This window comes from Vigna radiata, chromosome 8 (genome assembly GCF_000741045.1).
Source record: "Vigna radiata var. radiata cultivar VC1973A chromosome 8, Vradiata_ver6, whole genome shotgun sequence".
Lineage (NCBI taxonomy): Eukaryota > Viridiplantae > Streptophyta > Magnoliopsida > Fabales > Fabaceae > Vigna > Vigna radiata.
The window spans coordinates 10,286,922-10,299,666 of record NC_028358.1 but is presented as its reverse complement, the minus strand read 5'-3'; the positions used below and the strand labels follow the sequence as shown (position 1 = coordinate 10,299,666).

The window sequence follows — 12,745 nt, the reverse complement described above, 5'->3', positions numbered from 1 at the left end:
TGGTCTCATACGAGCCAACTTCCATTTTTCATGTTTAGAAGGTGGAGAAGGAGGCTGAGGGGGGCTACCACTCTGAGATGGTGGTCTAGCATATGCCTTTTGCTTGAGGATTTTCTCCTTAAGCTTCCTATACCCACCACGAGATAATAGGTGGGGGTTTTGTTATGAGCACTTGTTCCTTGTGCTTTGCTTCTAATTGCCTGTCACATATGTTTAATTAATTAGTTCATATGATATATATTTGTTAATGAGGAATTGAATAATATCAACTATACTAACCTTCCATTCCTCTGACATCCGACTCTTTACAAAAGGCCGCCAAGTCTCCTCATCAATGGACTTATATGTACTACATGGAGACTTATTTTTATGCTTTCCGAAGATATATCTTGATGTCAACTTACTTTTAAAGTTTCTGAAGTTTTCAGCAACAATTGACAAACACTTATTTCTAAGTGTTGCGACATTTGGAATGTCAAATGTCAGCTGAAATAAACATAATAAAGTTGTATCAGTACAAAATTATCAATATAAACAAACTGTAATTCAAATAATATTAACTAACTTACCAATATATCATTCCATATAATGTTCCGATCAATCGCGGACACATGGTCAAAAGATGGAGTCAGAATACTAATCCTGTCACGTGCCACTACTCCAATGTATGATCAGAAGTCATCTGCATAGGGGCCAATTGCCACACCCATGATCACGTTCACATTCATTGGAGTTCTTTCACCACTATTCTTTCTGATCAAAAGTTTTTTCATCCTGGTGGGTCCTCTAGTGGATATGGTAGGGGGAGCCTCATCCCCTAAAGAATGTGGATGATCAGCCATATATCTGTCAAAATAAATAGCAACATGAAATATTAATAAAAGACTTATGTAATATCATATAATTTAACAAAACATGTAATAGTAATCATAAGAAATATATAAAAGGAAAACTTATGTGATATTAATAAAATACTTATACAGAAATTGGAAATTCATACATAAAGATATGGATTCATCATATGTATATTCCCTCATCATGATCTGACCGAATTGCATGTACATCATCGTCAACTAGAGATTGGTCATCCAAATTTGTTGTAGTTTGAAATGAATGGTTGTCAGCAATATGAATATTAATCAGATTGTCTTCGTTAACCTCAATTTGTTTTTTTCCTTAAAGAGCGACATACCAATGGTCAGACATAGGATCTTTGACATAAAAAACCTGAGATGCTTGATGTACCATGATAAACGATTCGTCTCGCTAACCCACCTTTCGAAAATCGACCAATGTCATACCCGATTCATCTATTTTCACATCACTCTTATTGTCAAACCACTTACATTTGAATAATGGAACAAAAAATTTGGTGTAATCAACCTCCCATATCTCTTCTATTATACCATAATATCTCATTGATCCAAGTACATGAGATTGATCTTTTGATGTGGAAAATTGAAACGACTCAGCTTCTAAACTGACTCCTCTATTTTGTACTGTGCTTTTATCATCCAAAGTCTTCGTATAAAATGTGCAATTATTGACTTCATAACCTGTACAACACACGACATCAAACTTTAAACCATTTGTAAGCCACAATAAAGTTTGAGAAGAATGTAGCTCTTTGTCAATTTCAGATTTGAACCAAGAAATAAATGTTTTGTTTTGCTCCATCAACTACCATTTCTCTGATTGTCTTGGATTTTTATTCTTAACAATGGCTTTGTGTGCTTCCACAAAAGGGATCACCTCATCTGTGTTGTTCAATATATAAATATGCACTTGCAACAATTCTTCGCGATCTTTTGTCACCACATTCACACCTTGGATGCTTTTACTTGTAGAAAATTTATTCAACCATGATATGCGAGGAACTCTTATTGGATTCGTTGATGTAATGTAATCTGAACAAAATTCGATACTTTCTTCAACAATATACCTTTCAATCATTGAACCTTCAGGATGATATGGATTTTTAACGTACCCTTTCAAAATCTTCATATAACGCTCAATAGGATACATCCATCTTAAGTATATCGGTCCACACATCTTGATTTCTCTAACCAAATGAACAAGTAAATGTACCATGATGTCAAAAAAAGATGGAGGGAAAAACATCTCTAGTTGACACAAGATGATAACAATCTTGGCTTGAAGTTCATCTAACTTTGTCGGATCAATGACTTTACTACATATTGACAAGAAAAATGAACACAATCTGTTTATGGTCTGCCTAACATTTTTGGGCAAAATTCCACGAATAGCCACCGGTAACAATTGTTGCATTAAGACGTGGCAATCGTGAGACTTCATGCCAACAAGCTTTAAGTCCTGCATCGACACTAAACTCTTCATATTTGAAGAGTATCCTTTTGGTACCTTGATACTCTTTAAACAAAGGCAAAAACTTATCTTCTCTTGTCTAGACATTGTGTAACATGCAGGGGACAAATAAGTACGTTTACCAATCTCCTTGGGTGCCAACTCTGCTCGGATATTCATGTCAACCAAATCCAAACGAGCATTCACTCCATCTTTTGTCTTTCCCTGAATGTTGAGTAGTGTACCAATCAAGCTATCACACACATTCTTCTCTACATGCATCACATCTATGCAATGTCGAACATCTAACTTTGACCAATATGGAAGATCAAAGAATATTGATTTCTTCTTCCAAGGGGTTGTTACAGATGACTTTTTGGTTGTTTTCCCAAATACATGATGTATTTTATTAACTTTTTCAAGAATTTGAAGGCTAGTAATTGATTTGGTGCTTCGTCCCTCTCTTGATCTCCATTGAATGCTTTTTTTAACCTTCGATATGGATGATTATGTTTTAGAAATCTCCAATGACGCAGATACACTGTCTTTCTTTCGTGTTTCGATTGATGAGTTGTAGTGTTTTCTTCACAGATAGGACATGCTTTATGATCCTTGACATTGTATCCTGACAAATTACCATAAGCTGGAAAGTCATTAATGGTGCAAAATAACATTGCACACATCAAAAAAGTCTCAGAAGCGAATGCATCAAATATTTCAACCTCATCAACCCACAAAAACTTCAAGTCTTCAACTAGTGGGCTTAGATAAACATCTATATCATTTCCAGGCTGCTTTGGACCAGATTTCACCATAAACAACATCATGTACTTCCTCTTCATGCACAATGCAGGAGATAAGTTGTAAATTATCAATATAACTGGCCAACAACTGTGATTGGTACTCAGATTACCAAATGGGTTCAATCCTTTCAGTGGCTAAACCAAGCCTAAGATTTCTACACTCTTTACCAAATTCGGGGAATTTTTTATCAATATTTTTCCATTGCTTTGAATCAGCTAGATGACGAAGCAACCCGTCAATTTTTCTCTCATCTACATGCCATCTAAGGTTTTTAGCATCTTTGGGATTCGCAAACAAACACTTAAGTCTGGGCATTATTGGAAGGTACCATGCTACTTTCAAAGCAGATCCATTTTTTTCTATCTGACCATTATCTTCACTATTGTTTCTTGACTTGTATCGTGATAATCCACATTTTGGACACTTTGTCAAAAATTCAAACTCTTTCCTATATAAAATGCAGTCATTGGGACAAGCATGTATCCTTTTATACTCCATATCCATTGGACAAAGAATTTTCTTCGCATCATAATTACGAGTGGGTAGTGTATTTCCATCTGGCAACATTTCATTCAACAACGTCAACAATTCTGTAAAATCAGTCCATCCATTGCTCGCCTTCAAATTCATGAGCTTTAACACAACTGACAAACGTGTGAACTTAGTTGAACCGACATACAAAGGTGTTTCCGCATCAGTCGACATCGTTCATACACATGAGCTTTGGCAAAATTTTATGCGCCAACATCGCAAATCATGTCCTCTGATTTGTCTTCATCCGGTCGATCTTCTTCCATGGTGGAATCAATAACATTTTCAGTTTGGGAATCAGTCGGAAAGTGAATTTCTTCGCTATGCCATATCCATGTTGTATAACATCTTAAGAAACCATCACATATAAGATGTTCTCTAATTTGGGTTGCGTTCAACTTTCCCCCATTCAAACAGTTCACACAAGGAAATCTAAACTTCACTTCATCATCACTTCTCCCCTCGTTACGTTGCGCAAATTGTATAAATTCCTCTACACCTCTCTCGTACTCAGCACTAATGCGTGATAAATTAATCCAATTTCGATCCATTCCTAAATATTACAAAATTACAACTATATAATTTTACATATTAAATAAATTCAATCATACAATCAATTCAGTCATACAATCAATTCAATCATACAATCAATTCAATCATACAATCAATTCAATTATATAATTAATATCTAATCATATATTATTATACATTATTCACAAATTCATACCGATATCATAATACAAATTACGGGCATTTGATACAAATATGATGCACCAATAAACGAAATATTTAATCATACAATTAATATCTAATCATATATCACAAAATATGGTGCACCAAAAAATGAAAGCAAAAACATAATGAACCCAATTAATACCTGGAATGGGTGCGATGAGGAGGAATGGGCAGGGCAGAGATGATTGGGACGCTGGAGAGGAATGGCAGATCGGACAAATTATTCCCCAAGTGGAAGTTTGACGATTCTAATCGGTCAAAACTCTTCCCCAACGATGAAAATGACAAATGAACTGAACAAATTTGATTTCAAACGGTGCAAATCGTTGGAAAATCGAAGGAACTAGGCTGCACATTGGTCGTCGACAGAGAAGAAGCAACGCTGTTTCTGTTTCGCGAAGAAGACGAAACTGTGCGGCTTTTTTTATTTTTTAAACCTAAAAGGGGAATATGTCGCGGTTAAAAACTTAACCGCGGTAATAAATGGGTATAGGTCACGGTTCCCCACTTAACCGCGGCCTATTCTCCTGAAAAAAATAAATGAAAATGGCATTTTTGAAATTTTTTTCAAACTATATGCCGCGGTTCAGCGCCCAACCGCGGTCTATTCCTTTAAATATTTAAAATTTATTCAGATCAGGGAATAGGCTACGGTTGCTCAGTGAACCGCGGCCTATTCCCTGACGTTCTGAATCCCTCAGCTGCCTTCTCAACTGCCTTTTGGGGAATGTCAGAAGGTTGTAGAGGGGAATAGGTCGTGGTTCTGTGAGCAACCACGGCCTATTCCCCTGAACCTTCTAAAATTTCCCACGTTGTCAACACCTGCAATAAATTGGCAAGGGAATAGGCCGCGGTTGCTAACAGAATCGCGACCTATTCCCCCTGCTACCCTCTGACATTCCCCAAAAGGAAGTCTTGTATTAAAAATTGGCAGGGGAATAGGCCGTGGTTATGTTAGCAACCGCGGCCTATTCTCCTGCCAATTTATTGCATTTCTAACGTGGCGTCAATGGCAGAATGTTGATTGGGTATAGGCCGTGGTTCTGAGGGGAACCACGGCCTATAAGTTCGAATTATTTTCAAAAATGCCACCGCGCACTATTATGCTGCGGTTTCTGATGAACCGGGGCATAATGTGCGTTGTAATAAGCCAAATTTTTAGTAGTGTATGTTTTAAGAGATTTCTCAATGTCTAGAGGGTCTTAGGAATAATTTAAAGATGTGGGGAGAGTGGCCAAAGTCATTCTAGAAAGTGTTTTGGTATCTGTCATGGCACTAAGCGCCATTGCCATGGCGCTTGGGCATTAAGTCTCTGTTTTTGGGCATTAAGTGCCACTTCTTGGACGCTTGGGTGTTATCTTTCTATTTTTGAAGGTTAAGTGCCAACTTTGGGGTGCTTGAGTGCCATTCAATGTGCTTCTATATATGTGTTTTATGTGATTTCTGATGACTTGTAGGCTTGTTTTTAGTTCTTTAATGTATGATCAAGGATTTCATGTATTGGTATACTATGTGAATGTGAATTGATATTAATGGTTTCAAAGTTATGAAAATGAGTTCCAAGGTGGAACTTCTTAGTATTGATTTAAAGTATCATTAGTATGAATGTAGGGAACTCAATTTTAGGGGTTATCCTGATACTTTAATGATCATTCATTCTCAAGTAGAGAGGTTTAATACATGTGGTGAGAGTAGTAAGGGGTCTTAGTCTTAGGTGCTTCTAGTATGGTCTAAGGTGCGTTACAGACTAACCTTGTGAGTGTGATAGGGTGAAACCCATTAGCAATAACTTTGCACAACAATAGAAGTCACCACAAATGTTGTTTCAAAGGTTAGAGTTTTGATGTTGCTCATTTAGAATTGGTTTTGATGTTGAAATGAGGGAAATTTAATGCAAAAGTGTTTGGTGGTGAGAGTAGTAGGGGGTCTTAGTTTTAGGTGCTTCCAGTATGGTCTAAGGTGCGTTATAGACTAACCTTGTGAGTGTGATAGGGTTTAACTCGTTGGTAATGACTTTGCACAACAATAGAAGTCACCACAAATGCTTGACCCGCCATAACTCGAAATTCTTTCTAAATCCGTATAGTCAGTGTATTGTTATAAATGTTATATGACTTGTTTTGTATCTAACTTGTCCTTTTGTTATTATCATTTGGTCGGTGTGAGCAAAAGGTGAAAAGGTGACAATGGAGCATGTCTTGGGAGAGGATCATGAGATGTTTAATCTTTTTTAGACTTTATAGATGCATATAGTTTGATTATTAGTTTTGTATATAAAATTATTATTATAGTTATTTTAGATGATTTCTTATCTTGTTGATTATTCTATTTTATTAAATCTGGCTATTATATAGTTTAATTTGGAATGTTAAATTTTTTTTCTAAAACAATTTTCACTGTTTTTCAATAATTTAACTAGCTTGATATTTGAATTTTTTTTTAAAATCTCTAATGATTTCTTTTTTATCTTATTACTCTTTTAATTATAAATTTATTTTTCTTTGAATGCTTTTATGTATCAAATTGTTTCTAAGACACGTTTGATTATTTTTTACGTTGTTTTTAATATTTTTATTTGTTGTTTATTTTTATCACGTAGAATATTACTTTGATATTTTTTATATAATTATTTTTTTTCCTAACTTATGTAATTCTATTTTTGTATAAAAAAAATTTTCATTTACAATAATATTTCTAATTTAGTTTCATTATCATAAATATATTTTTATCATCATATATTAAATTTCAAAGATGGAAAATCTATATTAAATTTTAATTATTACTAATTAAACTTTTACTTTTTTTTGTATGATTTCATTACGTGATGTATTGTATTTTTTTATTAGTGTATAAAAAAATAAATTTCATTAAAATTTATAGAATGGATACAAAAATATCTTTAAAATTATTTTTAAATTTTAATATTAGGTTTTATTTTTGTAATTTTTTTTAAAAAAATTTTAACTTTATCAATTTTATTTCATTTTACCAATTTAAAAAATGTTTTGATTTATAAGAAATTTTGTTTAATACTCTATATAAGGGTAATTTTTTTTATAAATATTTAGTATCAAAAACATAAAATATATAATCTTTTAATATTAAATATTTGATAATAGTCTGTTTTTTATAATATTTTTTTATTAAAGTTAATTAATTACTATTGAAACATAAATCAATATATATGAATATATATATATACAAGTATATATTCGTTATTTAATGAAAATAAAGATGATACGAAAAATTAATACCATTAAATTTAAATATGAAAATGAAAATAAATTCTTTATATACGAAAGAGAGGGAACTTATTCCCATCCGTTCTCCTTAATATTCCATAATACAACTTTTTATTACTATCTATGACAATTTGATATGGTGACATTTATTCTTTTCTCTTAATTTTTTTTTCAATGTTCATTTTCATTGAAAATTTATTTAAAAAATATAATTTTTAAGAAATTAAACTAAATAATAAAGTTTGTTTAACTATAAAAGTAAAATAACATATAACTTATAATTTATTTATTATTATTATTTTTTTCTTTCTAGCATTTCTTGTTTTAAATGTTATTTGACCTTATGAAGATTGGGAATTATGCATTGGTTTATAAATGCAGAATAGGTTTTTATTATAAAATTAATGAGTTTAAAGTGTACACTAAAAACTCAAGTTGTTGGACAATATATAGCTTTTCTGCATACAAAGACAAAAGCTAATAACTTTGTATTCCATAGAATAAAACCCATTAATTGAAATAATGCAATGATTAGCATAAAATAAATTATTTAAAGGAAATTTGGGTTGACAGATGTAGTATTTATTTATTACCTGCCCATAATGATGATTACTTAACTCAAAATAACTAATTAAGCCCCACCATTATAATCACATCATATAAACTAAAATAAGAAAAAAGCATTAAGATTGATATATAGATAAAGTGAGGGAGTTCTATTTCTTCTTCAATAATCATCCCCTTTACAGCTTGAGATGAAATTGACAAATCAAAACCCAAAATAACCATAAACACAGCTAATGGGTGGAATCTAAATCCCAAATCAACACCTAATGATATCAAAAAGCAATTTAGGGTTTTAATTTTCAAACCCTAAAAAAATCACTGCCTTTAGAATTGGTCCCATCATTCATCCCTTTTGCTCCCACCCACATACAACCCATCCATCATCATCATCACCAACAATCAGGTCCATCCCTGACAGAACCCCAAATCTCAACAAAAAGATTCGAAACACAAAATTAGGGTTCCGAATTGAAAAATCATGCCCCCTTTGAAATGGTCCCTCTGACTGGTAAGCCCAACCCCACAACACAACCAACCACCAATCATCATTATCATCAACCACAAGCAACGCCTTCTGATTCCAATCCCAAATCCTAATGACCCCAAAACATTTCATTGGGGTTCCAATTTCATGCTCTTATAAAAAAAATTAGGTTTTTGTTTTATTTTAATTTTATCCAGATACAACGTCACTGGCACCGACCCATCGCACCTGCCGCCACTAAGCTTCCATTCTGACTCCGGAAATGGCGACGAGGGGCACCAGATCGGAGAAGGTTCGGCGAATTTTCAACCAATTCGACGCGAACCGTGATGGGGGTCTCAACCGTGAGGAAATGGCGTCGCTGGTGGGTGCGGTGAACCCTAGGGTGAAGTTCAGCGACGAACAAATCAGCGCGATCCTTGACGAGGTGTTCCGGACGTACGGCGAATTCATCGACGGCGACAAGGGTCTCACGTACGAGGGTCTGTTGCGCACGTACGACGACGGCGCCGGTGACGTCGACCGTGATTTCGACGCGCTTGGGCTCGACCTCGTAGCAGACGCCGTGAAGGAGCCCCTTGCAGCGTCTGAGGCGTCATCCTCGTCTATCGTGGACGAGAGAATAGCGGTGGAGACCCAGAAGAAACAGCGGACGGCCGCCTGGGCAGTGTCTCCAAACCACGGGATCGTGTTCGATGAGACGTGGAAAATTGTGGATGATTTGGAGCTTCTTGTGAAGAGGCTGAAGACGAAGCAGTCAAAGGAAGGTGGGAAATTGAAGAATGACAACTTTGACGCATATTCAGATGCCGGCTGGTCTCGCGAATTAGGGCCCTCTTCCGAGATTACGGAGAAGAGAGTGTTTTGGGAGGAGTCAGGGCATGATTATGCAGTGTTTTTGAAGGAATTGGGAGGGTTGAGAGGGAGAGCTGATGGTGCTAGGTCAAGAGAAGAGGCTTTTGATGGGCACATGGCAATTGGGAGAGTTTTGTATGAGCATCAGTTGTTTAAGGAGTCATTGGTTAGTTTCAAGAGGGCTTGTGAGTTACAACCTGTGGATGTGAGGCCTCATTTCAGAGCTGGGAATTGTTTGTATGTTCTTGGCAGGTACAAGGAGGCCAAGGAGGAGTTCCTCTTGGCTCTTGAGTCTGCTGAGGCTGGTGGCAACCAATGGGCTTACTTGCTTCCCCAGATTTATGTCAACCTCGGCATCGCCCTTGAGGGTGAAGGGATGGTTTTGAGTGCCTGTGAGTATTATAGGGAAGCAGCGATTCTCTGTCCCACACATTTTAGAGCCTTGAAGCTCTTAGGTAGTGCACTTTTTGGTGTGGGGGAGTATAGAGCGGCAGTGAAGGCGTTGGAGGAGGCAATTTTCATGAAGCCGGATTATGCTGACGCTCACTGCGATTTGGCCTCAGCGTTGCACGCCATGGGTGAGGATGAGAGGGCAATTGAGGTGTTTCAGAAGGCTATTGATTTGAAGCCTGGTCATGTGGATGCCCTTTACAATTTAGGTGGGTTGTATATGGACCTGGGTAGGTTTCAGAGGGCATCTGAGATGTACACTAGAGTATTGGGCGTGTGGCCAAACCATTGGCGAGCACAGCTGAACAAGGCGGTGTCGCTGCTGGGAGCTGGGGAGACTGAAGAGGCCAAAAGAGCTTTGAAGGAAGCGTTGAAAATGACGAATAGGGTTGAGTTGCATGATGCAATATCGCATTTGAAGCAACTGCAGAAAAAGAAGACTAAAGCAAGTAATGGAGGTGTTCCCGGGGAGGCATCTTTTGTCATAATTGAACCATCCAAGTTTAAGGTAGTTGGAGATCGGACTACTGGGAGGCAAGAGCTAGCCACTGCTCTGCAGATCAGAGCGCTTCAGAGGGTAACTAGGTTGAGTCGTTGCAGTGTAGAGCTTTTGAAGAAGGAGATGAGTGAACGTGATGTGTCAGTATCCTATTCTGGTAGTGGAGTTCCTGAAAAGTCCATCCGGAAGCCCAATTTGGAAGAAATTCTTCGCAGATTACTCAGTTTTCTGAAGCCTGAGACTTTTCAAGGGGCTGTGAAAGCCATCAACGAGAGGATTCTTTCAGTTTTGGATGAAAATGGTTCAGGCAGGCTGGACCTAGGAATGTTCTATGCAATTCTTGCTCCTATTTGTGGTGGTCCTCCGGACAGACGCAAAAGGGTTGCCTTCGATGCACTTTTGTGGCGTCCTATGAATGAAGATGGTGCTAATATTAGGAAAGTTGATGCCACTCTGTACATCAAATTGTTAAGGGCCGTGTATCTTCCTAGCCAAGCTGTTAGTGAATTAATGGAGGTTCGTGGAGAGTCAGACACTTCAATGGTGTCTTTCTCCGAGTTTCTAGTATTGTTTGATGATCCAGATTGGGGTTTTGGTATCATGCCTACTCTAGCAAAGCTTGAGACAGGGGATAGAAACCGGCATGGTAACTCGGTGTGCTCGGTTTGCCGCTACCCAATTATTGGTTCTCGGTTTAAGGAGACAAAATCTCATTTTAGTGTGTGTAACCAATGCTACAGTGAGGGAAAGGTGCCTTCTTCATTTAAGCAGGAAGAGTACAGATTTAAAGAGTATGGAAGTGAGGGTGAAGCCATGAAAGATAAGTGTACGTGCTTCAATTTGCAATCCCGTAATGAACAGTAGATAGTGGCATTCAATTTTTTTGTATTTCTGATTTTTTTGTTCTACTACTATCCTGTATTATCCCATCTTGTTTATCCTAGCTTTTCGGTGTGAATGTGATTATATCTAGCTCATGAGTTCACCGGTCATTTTGGCCCCTTGTTTAATAATTGTTTCAGGTGGTTTGTCACTGCTTTAGTAACTGTTCATAGACATTGTAAAACCCTTAACCTCTTCCGTGACAAACATGTGTGTTGATCATGCTTCCTTGTCTCTTACTGTTTTCTTATGAAGCATTTATCTATTTTGACAAATGAAGCCTCATAATTCAGTCTGGAGTACTGTCATTATTCTGACTTCCAATTATATTCCTATCATTCAACTGAGGAGGATCAATTCTTCCTTCTTCTTCCGTTATTTTTTGCATTTACTGTTTATGTTCCGTGAGTCTAACACATTCAATGGATCATAATTCAGCTCAATGTTAATCTGAAAGTACATTTAGTTGTGATTTGAACTGTCATTTGTTTCCATTAAGAATTTTGAATACTAGGGGTACTGTGGTTTTTTATGACAAAATGACTATTTTCCTCCTTTTCAAAAAAGGACTAGACTTGTAAGGTTCAAGTATCATGCGTACAATACATTGAATGGCTTATATTTCATTTTAACGTTAATATTATGACAGTACATTTCTGTTTTCGTTGGTCCCTTTTGTATTGTAAGTTTTGTAAACAAGAACATGGTGGAAATGAAGGGTTTTTGAGTCAGTTAACATGAGATAGCATAGGAGTTTTCAAAGGCATTTGAAAGAATGCCTTTGTTTGTTAGATTTACAGGTGCAATAAGACATTGACAATTTTCACGTTAATAGGCTGCAACATAAAAGCAATGCTGATGTGGAAGTGAGAGTATATACACGAGACAAAAGGCAGAGAGGGAACGGAGTGTTGTAAATGTTTCATTTATATATTTTTCCTTCTACTGTGCACCTTCTTCCACAGCCACTTATTTTCTTCTACCATCCTAAAAGTATAGAAAACGACTAAATGACTAAAATGTTATGGATGATATGTGCATAACGTTTTAAATTAATATTAATCTGAATATTCGAATTTAATTTATTATTTGGATTATATAACCAAGAACTATATTTCAAATTATGTAATGAATTATATGATCTACAACTATATATTTTAAATTCTTTTTTTACTGCTATATTTTAGATTACACAATATGAAATTATATCATGGATTACTTAATTTAGATATAGTTTTAGATTGTGTAATTTGTATAAATTTTGATATATTGAATTAATTTAATGTAGTTGTGGATGATTGTAGACATGGTTTACTTGTTGAGGTGTCTATTAGTTATAGACATTTTCTAATGATAGGTTGTTTGATGATT

General features: G+C 35.9%; 1 protein-coding gene across 1 annotated transcript; it reads left to right on the top strand.

Annotated features, from left to right (window-relative positions):
* Nucleotides 1–8,394: 8,394 nt before the first annotated feature.
* On the top strand, nucleotides 8,395–11,682 carry LOC106772253 (uncharacterized TPR repeat-containing protein At1g05150). The gene has a single exon (XM_014658528.2). The coding sequence runs from the start codon at nucleotides 8,951–8,953 to the stop codon at nucleotides 11,354–11,356; it is 2,406 nt and encodes an 801-aa protein (XP_014514014.1). The 5' UTR covers nucleotides 8,395–8,950; the 3' UTR covers nucleotides 11,357–11,682.
* Nucleotides 11,683–12,745: the final 1,063 nt, after the last annotated feature.

What these genes read in the sequence shown, in the direction of transcription:
- LOC106772253 (XM_014658528.2), top strand. Translation starts at nt 8,951, where the DNA reads ATGGCGACGAGGGGCACCAGATCGGAGAAGGTTCGGCGAATTTTCAAC.